This window comes from Schistocerca nitens, chromosome 4, assembly GCF_023898315.1.
Source record: "Schistocerca nitens isolate TAMUIC-IGC-003100 chromosome 4, iqSchNite1.1, whole genome shotgun sequence".
Lineage (NCBI taxonomy): Eukaryota > Metazoa > Arthropoda > Insecta > Orthoptera > Acrididae > Schistocerca > Schistocerca nitens.
In genome coordinates, this window is record NC_064617.1 from 976,952,832 (window position 1) to 976,970,829 (window position 17,998).

The 17,998-nt window shown below is 37.4% G+C and overlaps 1 protein-coding gene across 1 annotated transcript in view; it reads right to left on the minus strand.

Annotated features, from left to right (window-relative positions):
- LOC126253678 (low-density lipoprotein receptor-related protein 2) overlaps nucleotides 1-17,998 on the minus strand; it is a 215,470-nt gene that overhangs the window by 23,566 nt on the left and 173,906 nt on the right. The window contains exons 45-54 of the mRNA XM_049955201.1: nucleotides 17,592-17,847; nucleotides 13,574-13,976; nucleotides 12,524-12,737; nucleotides 11,747-12,039; nucleotides 11,489-11,615; nucleotides 10,067-10,252; nucleotides 9,205-9,409; nucleotides 6,819-7,056; nucleotides 6,309-6,563; nucleotides 1,943-2,077 (exon numbers count right to left, since the gene is read on the minus strand). Of these exons, the coding sequence (XP_049811158.1) occupies nucleotides 1,943-2,077; nucleotides 6,309-6,563; nucleotides 6,819-7,056; nucleotides 9,205-9,409; nucleotides 10,067-10,252; nucleotides 11,489-11,615; nucleotides 11,747-12,039; nucleotides 12,524-12,737; nucleotides 13,574-13,976; nucleotides 17,592-17,847 (2,312 nt within the window). The remainder of the gene's footprint in view (nucleotides 1-1,942; nucleotides 2,078-6,308; nucleotides 6,564-6,818; nucleotides 7,057-9,204; nucleotides 9,410-10,066; nucleotides 10,253-11,488; nucleotides 11,616-11,746; nucleotides 12,040-12,523; nucleotides 12,738-13,573; nucleotides 13,977-17,591; nucleotides 17,848-17,998) is intronic.

Below are 17,998 nucleotides of genomic sequence, written 5' to 3' on the forward strand. Positions count from 1 at the left end.
GATGAATTATAAAATTTTGAAGAAAATGCACCTCTATTACTTTCACAGTTGCAATGAATGATAAAGTCAATAAAGACAGAAACTTCACATAAAGTGCCATCCTGAGGATTAGTGTTCTTTCACGACGAGCTTTACTTTGCCCTTATTTCTGTTCTCTTGCATATTTCCTCACAACAGTTCCACACTTCAAAGTACATGTGTACCAGAAGAAGAGGAGACAGAAAGAGGATTGATAACAAAGAGTGGAGAAAACCTGAGGAGACAAATGCAAGGTTGCACTGAATTTCTGACTATGTCACTTGAAAAAAACTCCTTCTACATTACATTTTAAATCTTTATATAACCTGTGTTTAAACCTATAAGCAACAACATCTCCCTCTAGAGATTTTATTGCTAATAAGTACTGTGGCTTTTGTTGTGAATGAGATAAGGTTCACAAAACAAATCACAAGTGAAAATGATATTTTTTTGTTTTTCTTCCCCTTTCCAATGAATTTTGTTTTGTGATAAACACAAAAAGTAAAACAAATAACAAGCAAAAAATACTGATGCTCGTATTTATAAAGCCACACTGCAAACTCGGAACCAGGGTAAATCATCTAGATTCTTTGGTAATTTTGATTCTTCATACACATATTTTCTTAGTCTGCAGTTCTTAAATTTCTTAGCATACACATAACTGTTTACTATTCTCTCTACTTCAAGCATTGTCAAGTACAGTTGTTATTGCTTTCCATCCTGCCTTATGAATTTTATAATATTCATCTTTCTTCTTTCTACTCTTTCTGTAAAACAGTTCCCCATTTTTGAACATTACACACATTTTTGACTGTAAGAACATGCATTTCTTTCACCTTTCATTACTAGCCCTGCCTCATATCTCCGAATTTTTAATAATTTTTAAATGGGTTATACATTGTCTCCTTTGTCAGGCAATGAAACTATCGATATCTTAAAGCCTGGGAACTGGGAAAACTCAACCTTGAAAGAAAATACTAGAATGAAACTTACTAAAACGTGGGAAGAGAGCTCAGTCATATATAAATCAGCTTATAAGTTGAGGCAGTGGGTGTGACAGCACTTAGAAAACAGTATACATACTAACAAGTATGAGAAGTTAAAGTGAACTAAGAAAACCTAATCCTTCTCATCACCTCTGGTAAGTCTCCTCTGATCCTCGGTTTCTTAAACCTTTTCCTTCACCCCTCTTCCTTCCCCTTCAACTCTTCCACCAGAAAAAGGAGCCACAGACTCCAAAAGCTTGTAAAAGTCAAACCCTTTTGTCTGTGTGTTCCCCTGCCACTGCTTGTTGAGTACATTTTTTTATCTATCTGTTTACATTATGTTGTCAATAACTGATTATTTTCATTGATAACTAAGATAAGTTAAAATGATCCACTGTATCGTTTTCATTGTTGCTAGCACTAAATGAATGATCAGGAAGGCACAGCTCTTGTAGTGCATAAAAGCATTGCACAGCACAACATATGACTGAAAAAACTGAAATGGCACACATTTGAAGACAGACGCATACTAATCCATGAGAACCAACTTATGAAGTTCCAAGAACCAACTTTAAGTGATGAATCTATGAATATACAACAACCCACTACATATCATTCCTGGAGGAACCTTTCAGTCAAGATTAAATTAATTATGGCATGCGAGAGAGGCATTTAAGAAACCATTCCTGTCACGCTCCAATGGAATGGGATGATACCTTAATAACTGGTACAATAGAAAGTATTTTCTGCCATACATTTCACAGAGATTTGCAAAGTATGGATATAGATGTAACAACAGGTGAGTAACTTTCAGTGTAAACACATTGCAATGAAATGTTCAGACCTTACATATGATCACATATCTGCACTTATTCACTTTCACAACCATACAACTATAAATGAGCCATTAGCTCATGACAAATACACAAAAATCTTACCAAGGCATTTCTTTTTATTTTCAGGAGATATAATGTACCCACTGTAGCAAGCACAGATATATCCACCACCAGTTATATTGATGCAGTGATGTTCACATCCTCCTCTTGTTGCTTCTGTGCATGATTTCAAATGGTCTGAAAACAAGGGAAAAAGCATATGTTAAACGTGGTATACAATATACGAGGGCACGATGAATCAAGTAATATGCTACAATCCACTATGTACCATTCCCAAAGGGACTGTGAAAGCCTCTGAATTTTTTATGTCTAAACTCTTAAAGCTTTTTAAATAAAACAAAATTTATTAACAATCTACATCTTTATTCTTCATGTCTACCTTTTTATTTCTGAATGTAGTCATCCTGGTGACCAATACATTTCTCCCAACGAGAGACTAGTTTGTTGATACCGAGACGGCAGAATGTTTGCTTGCACCACTTCACCACTATCAAAGTGAAGTCATTAAAGGTGTTCGCTAAGTTTTGTAAACAGGTGAAAATCGGATGGGTCAAGTTAAGGTATGCACCACCATTTATGAGCATGAACAACCCAGTGTCTCACATTATTGATGGTGATACAATCATCACCATCCACAGCTTTAATTCTTCTAAGGTTTTCAATGGGGGAGATATTTTCTGTGGTTAAAAACTCAGTTATAGCACGCTGTTTCTTGTGCACCAACATAGTTACGTTTCACCATGTTACATGCTACAATTAGGAGACCACTCATGGGCGAGGGTTCCAATTTGTGTCAGGGAAGCTGGGAAGTCAACTGAGCAATATGCATGACATGTACTACCTCAACCTATATTGAGAACAGAATAAAAAAATCCAGAGGCATTACTTTTCAGCATGCTCTTGTACAAAAAGTAATTACAAACAATGGCTATACTGGCACTCCACAGTGTGCATTTGGGTAAATTGAAAATTAATCCATCTTCCCATCTTCCTTTCTTGATACACAACGAACAACTAAACCATCTTCCTGTTTGTTCTAACATAAAAACGTAATTATATATATAAAAAATTCTTAAATGTAATTTTGTAGTGGACTGACAAGGCAGCCAGTCCACAGTGACGGGTAACCGAAAGGCACACGTACACACACGCCGACTGGCGTTAAGTATGAAACAGGATACGTGATGAAAGCTATAAAGAAAAGAACGGAGCTTCTCGTATACTTAACTTTAATTCATTGTGGTACATTTCTCTTGATAATACAAGTGAGACTCTCTCCAGATATGGTTAATGCGCCTTGCTAGGTCGTAGCCATGGACTTAGCTGAAGGCTATTCTAACTGTCTCTCGGCAATTGAGAGAAAGGCTTCGTACGTGTAGTCGCTAGCAATGTCGTCCATACAAATGGGGGCGAGTGCTAGTCAGTCTCTCGAGACCTGCCGTGTGGTGGCGCTCGGTCTGCGATCACTCACAGTGGCGACACACGGGTCCGACATGTACTAATGGACCGCGGCCGATTTAAGCTACCACCTAGCAAGTGTGGTGTCTGGCAGTGACACCACAAATTTCTAAGTAGTAAATGCAGTAGAGGGGCAGCAGCCTTTTCAGCGGTTGCAGAGGCAACAGTCTGGATGATTTGACTGATCTGGCCTTGTAACATTAACCAAAATGGCCTTCCTGTGCTGGTACTGCAAATGGCTGAAAGCAAGGGGAAACTACAGCCATAATTTTTCCCAAGGGCATGCAGCTTTACTATATTGTTAAATGATGATGGCATCCTCTTGGATAAAATATTTTGGAGGTAAAATAGTCCCCCATTCGGATCTCCGGACGGGGACTACTCAGGAGGATGTCGTTATCAGGAGAAAGAAAACTGGCATTCTACGGATCAGAGTGGGGAATGTCATATCCCTTAATTGGGCAGGTAGGTTAGAAAATATGAAAAGGAAAATGGATAAATTAAAGTTAGATACAGTGTGAATTAGTGAAGTTCGGTGGCAGGCTTCTGGTCAGGTGAATACAGGGTTATAAATACAAAATTGAATAGGGGTAATGCAGGAGTAGGTTTAATAATGAATAAAAAATAGGAGCATGGGTAAGCTACTATGAACAGCATTGTGAATGCATTTTTGTAGCCAAGATAGATAAGAAGCCAACGCCTACCACATTAGTACAAGTTTATATGCCAACTAGCTCCACAGATGATAATAAAGAAACTGCAAAAAGGTGGCATTTTAAGGAAATGGGACGTGGATAAACTGAAAGAACCAGAGATTGTAGAGAATTTCAGAGAGAGCATTGGGGAATGATTGACAAGAATGAAGGAAAGAAATACAGTAGGAGAAGAATGGAGAGCTTTGAAAGATGAAATAGTGAAGGCAGCAGGGGATCAAGTAGGTAAAAAGACGAGGGCTAGTAGAAATCCTTGGGTAACAGAAGAGATACTGAATTTAATTGATGAAAGGAGAAAATATAAAAATGCAGTAAATGAAGTAGGTGCAAAGGAATACAAACGTCTCAAAAATGAGGTTGACAGGAAGTGCAAAATGGCTAAGCAGGGATGGCTAGAGGACAAATGTAAGGATGTAGATGCATATATCACTAGAGGTAAGATAGATACAGCCTACAGGAAAATTAAAGAGAACTTTGGAGGAAAGAGAACTACCTGTATGAATATCAAGAGATCATGTGGAAAATAGGTTATAAGCAAAGAAGGGGAAATCAGAAAGGTCGAAGGAATATATAGAGGGTATCTACAAGGGCAATGTACTTGAGGGTAATATGGAAATGGAAGAGGATGTAGATGAAGATGAAAGTGGTAGTAAATGAGTTTTGCTATTTGGGGAGCAAAATAATTGATGATGGTCGAAGTAGAGAAGATATAAAGTGTAGACTGGCAACGGCAAGGAAAGCGTTTCTGAAGAAGAGAAATTTGTTAACATCGAGTACAGATTTAAGTGTCAGGAAGTCTTTTCTGAAAGTATTTGTATGGAGTGTGGCCATGTATGGAAGTGAAACATGGACGATAAATAGTTTAGACAAGAAGAGAATAGAAGCTTTCGAAATGTGGTGCTACAGAAGAATGCTGAAGATTAGATGGGTAGATCATGTAACTAATGAGGAGGTATTTAATAGAATTGGGGAGAAGAGGTATTTGTGGCACAACTTGACTAGAAGAAGGGATTGGTTGGTAGGACACATTCCGAGGCATCAAGGGATCACCAATTTAGTACTGGAGGGAAGTGTGGAGGGTAAAAATCATAGAGGGAGATCCAGGGAGGAATACATCAGTGGATTCAGAAGGATGTAGGTTGCAGTAGTTACTCAGCGATGAAGAACCTTGCACCGGATAGGGTAGCATGGAGAGCTGCATCAAATCAGTCTCTGGACTGAAAACCATAACAACAACTAATGGAGTACACTGAACAAAGTAGAAACATCGAGATTTTCTGCATTATTGAAGCTCTTTGTAATGAGGCTGAAGACAACATAAGACTTTACTGCCGCATATCAGAACTCCCAATATAATTCCTTTGGGTGCTATCTTGCACCAAACAAGTTTATGAAAAACTTTATTAGAGGAAAAGGATTTTTGAGTTTATGTTCTGTTTAATATCCATGGTCACACACAAGAATGGACTACCTGGAGGGCATTCAACCAAATCTCTTTTGGCATCACAAGGAGAAAAACTAATATCCAGGGATGGAGTCTTAGTGTGAAATCGGTGTTGCATGAAAGAGGGCAAGCAGACTTCAGACTACTTCTTTCAGTATTGTTTAGCCCAGTGTTGTACACCATGGAGTACTTAGCAAAATCTACAGTCAGTGCCCTTGAAGTCATCTACTTCTGGTCTGAAGTTGTTTACTATTTTTAATGCTTATATTTTGTTCTAAGTTAAGTCATGTATCCACTGTTATATGGTATTTTTTGCTACTGATATGATATATAAAAATAAATACCATTGGTCATCAACTGATACAGTAAATTAAGAGTCATACATTATACTTAGAATTAACTATTCTTTCACGGGTATCAGCATAACAACAGAATAATGTGTAACTAAGATGCATATGCAAGATAGTAACTCCTCTCCCAAAAAAGTCTGTTGAATGGAACTTCTCTCACTAAAATATCCATTACATGGACTTGTAACACTAAACAGGTAAAAGAATTTTGGAAAAATGATACTCTCTTTCTTCAAAATGAGCACATTGCAGTTATAGACACTGTCAGTATCCCACACTTTTGCTATCTTTACTCCTCCAAAAATTAAAGATCACCACTTACAAATCTGTCCACATTTTTGGGTTTGTTCTCACTGTATACAACTGTGCAGTATATCTCAAATTAAGATACTTAGCCTGAATAATTAACTACTTTATATAAATAACACAGAGGGATTACTTACGACAACCAAGCTCATCAGAATTGTCACCACAGTCATCTGCAAAATCACACAATTTTTTCTTGTCAACACAGTTCTTATTTGCACAGTGATATTCTGAATAATGGTTGCATGGCTTGATACGAGAGGCACACAATGTCATATTATTTTCATCACTTCCATCACCACAATTGTCTGCTCCATCGCACACCTGATATCTTGGAATGCATTTATGATTATCACACTGGAATCTTCTTAGGGTATCACAGTTAAAGTCATCTGCAAAACAAAGTTAAAACTTGTAGCAGTTGTCCAACAACAAAAAATAGTATTTATCAAGTATTTCTATAAGGATCAATGTAATCCCCCACCCCCTTTTTTTTTACGCATAACACATGTCTTTGGTAAAACATTCTCAAATCTTTCCTCTTGTCACATACCCATTTGTCTTTCTTCATCTGAAATTTCAGTTTAATTCCTACAACCAACTAATCCAAAATATTTATACAGAAGACAAAAAAAAAAAAAACGTACTGCACAATGCTGGACTTTCATCTGAATTATCACCACAGTCATCTGTTCCATCACAGAGGTCCCCTTGGTTCACGCACAGATGATTGGAACACTCAAATTTACTCTCGGGACAATATCTACCATTAGGATATCGTGGTGGACAATGCATTTCATCACTCATGTCCAGACAATCTCTGTCTCCATCACACTTGAAATATGCTGCAATGCAGTGGCCACTAGCACACTGGAATGTTCCATTCTGCAAATGAAAAAGAAGACCATAAATTATTTCTGGCATAATATCACAATTTTTATTGCATTTACAACCATTCATGCATCCATTGTTGATAAGGACCATTCATAACATGAAGTTATGCTGACAGAATTTCTTTGTTTTTACAGTTAAATGTTGTATTAACAGACTATAAAAGTGAAACAATGGGGAGTTTTTGAGCATATCGTGACCTGATATGGACGCATATTTTTATAAATTGCTCAGTAACATTTATTCGAAGAGGAAGTTTCTGTTCCACTGCACACAAACTGATCTGATTATTTTCTACCCAGAGTGGCTGGAGATAATGAACATGTAATGCAAGACGTGTGCTTGCTTGTGTGAATGTGTGTGTATTTTCTTTTCTGAAGAAAGCACTAGTCGAAAGCTAAATGTGTAACAGTCTTTTAGTTGTGCCTGTCTGCAACTTAATGTATCATTTTATGGTAAGTAGCAATCAATCCTATCCTTTCCATAATATTGTTGTTCTTTGATTTAGACACACAGACTGAGGGGTCAGACTGATCAAAAGAAATTTTGTGTGTGTGGAAAATGTGATGCTGGAAACTGCACATTTTTATAAAGTATTAAAAACTAAATATCTGAAACTGATTGGTAAATAAAGAAAGAGTTGAGAAAATGTAAAATTACGTATACTGACACATTTTGGATGTTTGCAAGTCTAAAATAATTTGAAACAATGGAATCAAGCTAGTCTGTGGATATGGGAAAAAAGTATAAATTTGTTTAAAGGTGTGCTTCTGGATGTTCTGCTAAGTTGTTGCTTACATTTTCTGCACAATATTTTGATGACCAACCCAGACATCTTCATAGTGCGCTGCAAGTGTTGCTGTTGCATACACTATCTGCCTGGACTCCAGCCGACTGAATTATTTTTAACCACACTTGACTTATAGCTGAACTTTAATAAAGTAATCAGTCTTGATTGCACAATACTTTATTCATGGTAACTGATTTCAATCTCTGAAACCATCATCAGACCATTAAGTGACTCCTTTAACGATCTGTGATTACGGCAAATGGAACCAATCATATACTAAAAGGTACATTCATCACTGCAGATGTGGCATGCCATATGACTAAAACAACTGAAGCAAATTAGCTGCTACTTAACATTGCCTCAAATATAATCTTGAAATTAAGTATGATGAGATCAGTATTGTGGTACAATCACCAAATTTCTGGGATAGCACAGTTAAGGAACCTATCAAAATAAAGTCATCAGAAAACCTCAAACAGGGATGGAGGTATCAATTTATAAAACGTTTGGGGTCTGGCACTCAATTTATTAAGATCTCATCGGACACCACACTCACCAGAATTGGAAAAAGCTGAGAGAATTGGAGTTTCACAGAACATCAATGCATGCTCTGAAAAACAAAAGAGCATCAAAGTGGATTGAACTATGCTATAATTAATGGTGCTAGACCAGCAATAGTTCACAGTTTGCTTGGAGCACAGGCAGCGAGTGTACGTAACAGCAAAACTCGAGCTCCTGGAGAGGAAGGCTGGATCAGTCACTGAAATATTGTGTGTAAATGGAAGCAACAACACAAAAACACCTGGAAGCACTCCAATGATCAACAACATTGTTAAGGCCTGAGAATCGTATAACTTTGTCTGTTAAATACTTACAGGTTTAATTTTTGTGGACAGTTATGACTTTTAAATTCCTGAAATATGAAACTATTATACATTATATTTCACAATATTATATGATTATACATTATATCTCACAATATTATACTAGTTAAACAAAAAATTTTAATCATTCATTTGCAAATCGTCCAATTTTCAAATAGCCTCCTAGTAAGTTTCTGCATTTGCTGACTAATTTTGTAATTTAGTACATCTACAAAGTAGTCTGTTCATTCTTTTCACTACTAATATTAAATTACTTACAACATGTGATGTAAATATTACGAAGATTTTCCCTGCTTATCCACAGTTTTTCATAAAAAAGAGGTCTTAAAAGAAAAATGTACCAAACCCACAAATTACAAAATCTCAGTATGTATTATATTTCATAACTCTGAAGCATTTAAGTTTTTGGGATTGTAGAAGTCCACAATTATACTACTTTAAAGTGAAGTAACTGACAAGTAATCATACCCTGCACTGAAATCCTGCACAGTTTACTTCGTCTGAATTATCTCCACAATCATCATCATGATCACAGCGCCATCTTGTTGGAATACATTTGTTATTTGCACAACGGAACTCCGATTCTGAACATTCCCTGTATGATCCACTGCACACGGATTCATGTTCATCACTATTATCACCACAGTCATTCTCAAAATCACATAGCCACCGCCTGGGGGGGAAAAAAAAAATTACACTTTTAGAATAACAGAAATTCCAGGATAGAAACAAGACAACCACTTGTCTAAAGCTGTGTGGTGCAAAGACATACTCAGCAGCACAGATACTTAACCCTTGCAATACTGGGAGGGGGTTACTTTATGCCCACTTCTTGAGAATATTGTAATACATAATATTTTAAAATGCTGAAAAACATTATTTATTATCTGTAGTGAATTGTTCTACCAAATTCCATACAAGTTTTAAATTTTTCAGTTAAACTTAACCCAAAAACTTAGGTCTGGACCTGCCCCCCTCCCCACAAGCATGGCTCACTGTGCAATTTCTTTTATGGGCCAAGTTGCTAAAAACCAATTTATTTTCTTAGCTACCACATTCAATTCTGGAATATTAACATTAGTCAACAATCAATGCTTTAATGTAATTAGGCAATACAAAAAATGTGCAACTGCTGGACATGAAAGAGAAAGGCATATAACAATAGAAGTCAGCCAACAGGGAAACTTTACAAAAGTATGAAAAAGCCCAGAGGAACTCACAGGCATGATATATATTCACTTTGTATTGATTCTGTGACAGCTATTAGAATTAGGGCTCTTTCTTCTACATAACAGGTATTTTTTGATAATGCATGAATGTCTCCTCTTACCTTGGAATGCATCTGTTGTTCATACACTGGAAATCACCTGTCTCGTGGCATTTCGGACAGTTCTCTACCATTTCATCACTGTTATCTCTGCAGTCATCCTTTCCATCACAGAATAACCATTTTGGAATGCAACGATAATTTGCATGGCCGGGACAACGCTGCCACCCATTTGTACAGTTACGCTGCCTAATGGAATTAAAATAAAGTGTTTTATTCATGTTTCTTTTGTAACATTTACATAAAAAACACAGAAAATGCAGTAAGAGTTCAAGAACTAATATTTCACTCATTCACTGTGTTCTCTGTAGATCCCATCCTAAAACAGACTCTTCAGAGAAGTAGAACGAGTCAAGGTATACATCAATAAAGAAAGCTACTTCTTAGAAACTCATTGCTAACATCATTTTGGCAACAAATAATCATGAAACCACAATATAATATTTGTAGTTAAACACATTATATTTCACATGGTAAAATTATCAGAAAGCCTATACTTCAAAACAAAAACAATTCTAGTTTATATATAATGTAGGAGGAAGAACAGAGTCTACACTGTTGTACTGAAATGAGAGAGAATAAATATGAGATGTGCATACAAAGAAGAATAAGGGAGCCTTTTCTCTTTGCTGATATTTGTTCCTAATCTGTCACAAATACTCTTGTGCAAACTACAATACTCTTGTGCAATCAAACCATCTCGAGTAGGCCTACTTGTCTTGAAATATTTTACTTGCGGCAGTATATGTGCTTTTATTATTTTTACTTCCCACATTTTTCATTTTTCCTAGCTTTACATTTAATTCCTATCTTTTATTGCATTTCTTGGTTTTCCAATCCATGAAAATGGCACGTCTCAGAACAGTAACAGTCTTCTCCCTTAACACTGTTATTTAAACATAATTTTCTGAATTTCACCTGCCACCTGTACTTTTGTTCATATACATCTCCAGTCTCATTATAACCAACATATTCATCCCGAGAGAATCAGCAGCTGTATTGATATTTAAAGCAACTCTCATTTATTCTTCAGTCTTAGTTGGAGCACTTAAAAACTTCACATATTTTATTAATTAGATCTTCTGCTCAACATAAATTTGTCTCGGTTAACATTTACATACTTTAGGATTAAAGGAGACAACATATCCAAAAAGCAGAAGCACTGAGTCGTCGATAAGCACACACAAAAAAGGAAACTTGCTATCTTTTGGAATTATCCTTTGACAAGCTAAAGCATAAAAACACTCTTTCACACATATGCCTATGCCCCTATGCACTGCCGGCTAAAGTTGTGTGCCTATTGACAACTCAATGCTTCCGCTTTTCAGGGAGAAGTGTCCTTTAATCGTAAAGTACTTACATTCTACAAGAACTTTCCTAGGACGTTTATCTCAGTTAACATTTATCCACAAGGATTTAACTTACCTGCACATATAAGCTGGTTCATCAGAATCATCACCACAATCGTTGTCAAAATCACACATCCACAATTTAGGGATACACCGGCCATTCTTGCAAGAAAATTCTGTTTCAGGATCACACTGTCGGTTTCCTAAAAACCAATTAAAATAAATTTATTTTCATCCATTCAATGAGTTGAAGCTGTTGAATGGAGGGAAAATTTAATTTACTTTGCCTGTGTAAGGAATATAAAGATGAATTATACATTTCAAGTGTACTTACGGCATATTGCAGGATCTTCATCACTGGCATCCTTACAATCTGCATCACCATCACACTTCCAGGCATTGAGAATACATCGTCCAGTGGTTTTGCACTTAAATTCAAGATCAGGGCATGGTAAATCACATTTTTTCTCATCTGAATTGTCTCCACAGTCATCAACTCCATCACATATAGTGGCAGTTGCAGTACAGTTTCCGTTCTCACACTGGAACGTCCCTGCACGACACTGCCGGCCAGGGCAATCTGAAGGTTCATCTGATCCATCCCTGCAGTCTTTTTCCCCATCGCACCTGCAAGTACGTTAAAAATGGATCAAACAACATATATAACCACAATTCGTCATCATTAGATAGCACTCACAAGCAGTTTTAAATATCTACAACTAATATCCTTCACTACTGGTGCAACTGAAGGATGCCTGACATACAGTAGCTCACATTTTGTTGCCACGATAAATAAAAATCTATTCATTTACTGACTTCTCTGCCTTACACTAAACAATAGACATTTGCCTATTCCAAACAGAATGTGCTTACAAGGTAGAAAGTAACTTAATACAGTATTTCTATGGTCTTTACAACTCCTACACAAATATTTTTAGTTATTATAAATCAGATCCAGAGAGAACCTATCCATTGTTAGATTACTTTAATGGTAACATTAACACAAGGAACTCAAAGTAACAATTATGACTGCCACAATTCATATCATGGAACTACAATTTCATTTGGTCCCAGACAGTTTGTAATTTCAATGCATACTTTCAGAACTTACTTCCAGAACCATGGGATGCAACTCTCATCTGGTGCACCACAACGATGTTGTCCCACTGTACAGTTGGCAATGCAGGTCTTGTTATCCGCAGGAGAGAGGAAAAACTGATTGGGACATGCACAAGTGTAACCAACAGTACCCTCACCTTCTCCATAACCCTCTGGGGTTTGGTACTGTCCTGAGCCTGGAGCTAGCAGGCATAAATGTGAGCAACCTACACAAAAACATAATTTTTTGTTTTACAAAAGCTGACAATGCACTGTTCTATATTTGTCAACAAAACGTTAAAGGAACTAGATTACTGTACTCAATTAGAAAAAGATAATGACGGTATATTAATAATTTTTACTTATGGACCGTCTGACAGCAACTGAATAAAACACATATTTAGTGCCATACGCGTTTCGCCTTTATTTTCTGCAAGGCATCATTAGTGGCAGGTTGCGTGGACAATTTCCTACATATTACGCTCCTGTTGCATTTTTGGTGTTGTTCTTCTTCTTATGAACTGAACGCTTGTTTTAAAGCAAAAACATTTGACAGTCGGCAACAGAAACCAAAACATTGCTTTAAAACAAGCGTTCAGTGCATAGTGTTGTGGAATGGGGGAAAAAAAAACGCAAATTGGCGTTCATAAGAAGAAGAACAACACCAAAAATGCAACAGGAGCGTAATATGTAGGAAATTGTCCACGCAACCTGCCACTAATGATGCCTTGCAGAAAATAAAGGCGAAACGTGTATGGCACTAAAATTGTGTTTTATTCAGTTGCTGTCAGACGGTCCATAAGTAAAAATTATTAATATACCGTAATATTACACACAACTGAGGAAGACAGGACTATAAAAGTTGAAGATGTCAAAGATAATGACATTTAAAACCACAAAAAGCATTCGAATAAAATTTATTATCGAGTTCTGTCAGCTTTTCATTTCTAGACACATTTCGTAAGGAGCCTATAGATTCATTTCATAAAGAAATGAAATACTCAGCAACTAAAATGTATGTCTCCACTGGTATAGTTGAACAATTGACTTCAGTACATCTTACCTCCATTCCCATTACCACAAGGATTGTGGTATGCTAGCTGCCTCAGAGGATGGAACACATGAATATCATACGGTCTGTGCGTGGTATTGCGAATTACTTCCAAGTTATGCCCATTAAATTTATTTGCTCGACTGATGGCTTTAAGGTTCCAGTCTGTCCAGAACAGATCATCATCAAATAAAGTTATTGCAAATACATGTGGTACTTGCTGACCAGATAACACCACATGTCTGTGCCTGCCTTCCAGGTCTACAGATGCAATGTAATCAAGATGTGCATCTGCCCAATACAGACGATCGGTGAAATAATCAATGGTTAAAGCATTTGGCCAAGCAATGTCTTGATCCCACTTCAGTATTCTTGTGAAGTTAGAGCCATCCATACCAATCTTTCCAATATAAGCCTGCAAAGTTAAAAAACATTTAAGCTGCTACTTATTCTTGCTATTACACTAATAATGACATACAATACACAAGAAATGAAATGTGTGTGTGTGAGTGGGGGGAGGGGGTGATTTTGAGACCAGGGGATGTGGAGAGACAAGAAAGTTGCATCCTGGGTGGATTGTGGGAATATAAGAGATTGCTTCATCTGCAGAATTCCAAGAAACTTATGCAGCTCAATTGTTTTTATACTCTTGTTGCAACACATCTCCTACCTTTTCCTGCTCTTTATCATCTGTCTCTGAAATCCTCCCATGTGCATGGATAGTGTCCTTATCTTCACATGTCAATTACACATGGATAGATTGCAGTCTTTATTTCACTTCATTCGATTGTGTGAACCATTGATGTGCGTACTGATGCAGTAAATGGTTTTATTTTAAGCGTTGTGATGTATGGGCATCTTAGATGGAAAGAGCATACCAGCTACATTCACGAAAAAGATAGCTTACAGCCATAGAAACTCCTACTGTCTTAAAACAAATTGACTATGGGTTTATCTACACATGTCTGTAACAACGGATTTGGTGTGTGTGGGGGGGGGGGAGGGAGGGAGGGAGGGAGGGAGGGAGGGAGGGAGGGAGAGAGAGAGAGAGAGAGAGAGAGAGAGAGAGACTGCAATCTACATGAGTAAAATATTCAGGCAGTTAAGAGTAACCACTAATATGAGTAAATGCCAACATTGTATGTATTATTTCATTAAGTATAATTTACTAATTGTATGCTCTGTATATGTTCTTACCACTATTATGTCCGTAAAAGAGAATGTATAAAGTAACATAATGAATATACACACTCATCATTACAGTAAACAAACCAGTTGCTGCTAGAAGGCATTTCTTTAACAGGTTGCCCAGTGATAGAAAGTAACTGTATGGGGTTGTTTTTAAGTACAAGTTAAAACAGTTATTCATTGAAAAATATGTATATCCACTTAAAAGGCTTTGAACTCCACCATCAACGACAGTATGTCCAGTTCCAGTATCTAACATGATCTATTTTTTGTGTACATTAACTACTTTTCTAATGTGATATTATTAATGTGAATGCACAAAAATTTATTGCAGGCAAATAAAGATCTTGCATGGTGAAATCTGAAGAGCTGTTCAGTTTGCACTACAAAAACAATGAAGAAGATGTCCTGGAGTCAAATGTGGAAAACTGATGTTTCTACCACATGCATATTTGTGAATATGTGTGGGATAGGATAAGTCTTACAAAAAAGTTAAACAAAAAAATAATCAAAATAAATAAGACGGTCTGTTCAAAAGTACATATGTTCTCTCAGCTGCAAAATTAAAATCTGGTGTAAGGTAACATTCAATACAGTTTTGCTACACCCCTTGCATAGTAATATGATTGGATTCTCCTTCGCATGCAGTTTGCAAAGTGGTCAAGATTTACCACTCTTACATGGCAGCCCTCATGAGGTCCTCAAGTGTGTGAGGAGGGTACCTGCAACAATGCACTGCAAGCTCCACCTGGTCCCAAGCACTCTCCATTGATATCATGTCAGGAGATGCAGTAGCCCATTCCACCATTCAGTTAATTCCTGTCACCTGGGTGAAGACATTCACGAAGTGGAAGCAACATGTTCATGCATTTTGTCTCTAAAGACAGACCCATTGCCAAAAAGTTGACAGTAGAGCTGAATAAAAGGATGGAGGCCCCTGATTGATACTGCATAGATCTCAAATTATCCTCTCTAGCAATGAAAACTTTCAGAGATCCCTATATGATACCACCCCAAAACAAGATAATATACCTCCCTTCTGGTCCTGTCTTGGTACTTGGATGGTTCCACACTCTTCTACAATGACAGCCTGATATCAGACAAACCATGAATTCATTGATGACAGAACCCTACACCACTGATCCAGATTCCAATCCAGTGATCACTCTCTCACCTTCTTCATGTACCATGGTGCTGTGGAGCTTGCACTGTGTAGTGCCTCAAGTATTTTGGGGTAAATTCTAGAAACACTCGGCCTTCCACCGTCTCAAACATCCGATATTTTAGGTACAAGTGCGGGGAGTGAGAACATTTCTAGTGATCCAGCTGTTTCTATGTGCATGTCAGAAGTTTGTTATTAGAAGAATGGGAGAGGGGCAAGTCACTGACGACAACAAGTGTTTGCCGCCAGCGCAACAAAAGACGTGAGGAGAACTCAACGAATAATTATGTCGTATTCTTCGATATGTTAGTGTCTGTGGTGATTGTAAAAAAGACTATTGAACAACTGAATATAGATTGCTATGCACATTCATGTATTGGCCTCGCTTGAGACCTTTAAATTATTTCATGTCTTGGCTATGAACGAAACAAGACACATGAATGCTATTTGAATATGTGTAAATGAGTCTAATGCGTAAGGAATAAGTTAGCTTGCAGAAGTTATTATCTGTGAAAGTTGAAAATATAAAGTGATTGAACTTAAAAGTATTATACGAGTACCAAAATTATTTCAAGGATAGATAAGTATTTTAATAAATAACCAGCTATAGTCTTCAGAGAAGAAGCTTGTGGGAGATCAATGTAGCTGATTACCCAGAGAAGAGGATCAGCCTACACACAACGAGCAAGTTAACTGAATTGAGAGACATGTGTGCCTTGCAACCCAATACCACACTGTCTCTTGTCGTCCGAAAAACGTTAGAACTGTTGTGCATAATGGACACTGAAGGCCAAATTGAACATGTAGAAATAGTTCCATACTGTTTTAGAGTGCACCCAGTCCTCCCATTTGCCTCCAAAAAGCCAGCATGCAATTCTGTTGCATTCTCCTCAGAATAATTATCAGCTATCAATGTGTTGATTGTGGTTATCAGTTAGTGTTGTTGACCGCAGGTGAATGTGAAGATGACATTGTTGTGGTGTCTGCCAGTTTGGTGGGTAACTTCCCACACTAGCAACTCTTTTTACCTCAAACTGATGCTGTAAACATGGTCGAAGCTTGAAATAACCTTTCATGTCAGTCTGACAGACTTACAACTGCTCACGTACCATGTTGTCCACTTCACAACTGGAGACAGCACACACTCAAAACAGCACTGTTAATGCAGGGCTACTTTCACCCTCATTACACAGTGACTTCCTATGGTCAAAAGAATATTAGAAAAGAGCTTTCTAATCCAAAAACGCAAATTATGTTAGTCATGAGGGTGGTCCAAAACATTTTTGAGCGATTTAGTGTGTGTATGCACATGGGTGTGCGTTTGTTTGGGTGCACATTTGAGCCTGTGCAATTGTCTGCATGTGATCAAGTGTGTTATCCTCTCATTTACCATTATGTTTCTAGAAATGAGTCATTAACTCTGTTCGGAGAGGTTGTGGAAAGAAACAAGAGGTTGTGGAAAGAAACAGACCATAATGATGTATAGTAACAGTAGCCTGAAGTGATTACTGTAGTTTCTCATATAGAGAATAATAAATTATGGTCTGCTGAGGATTTGAAGCTGTCTTCATCACATTGTGAATCCAGCATATGTCAGGGTGTCATGTCACCAAATCATTGTTCCTGTGCACTTGGTGTTAACAAAATATGTTAATACTTAAGATATGCTTGAAAGGTTACCTGCAGATGCCAGCTGGTAAAGTAGAGGTAACCAATGCCAGGATGCACTACAACTGCACGTGGGTCTGCAATGCCAGACATGATAGTCTTCCTGCTGCGGCCATCCAGTTCAGCAACATCCAGATTCTTACTGTGCCGGTCAAGCCAATACAGCTTGCGGCCAACCCAGTCCACAGCAAGGCCCTCCAAACCGTGACTATCATGGCGAATAACTGGCTCCTTTGTCTGGTTGTTGTCTGTGCTACCAATTGGAGATCTGCAAAAAGAAAAAAAAAATTGAACAATAGAAACAATATTCATTGAGCCCTTGGTGATTTTTGTTTCACAGGCCTTACACAGTGGTCCAAAGAATAATTCTCTGTCTAACATTTGTTTCTCAATGCCACACATCACATCATCATCATTAG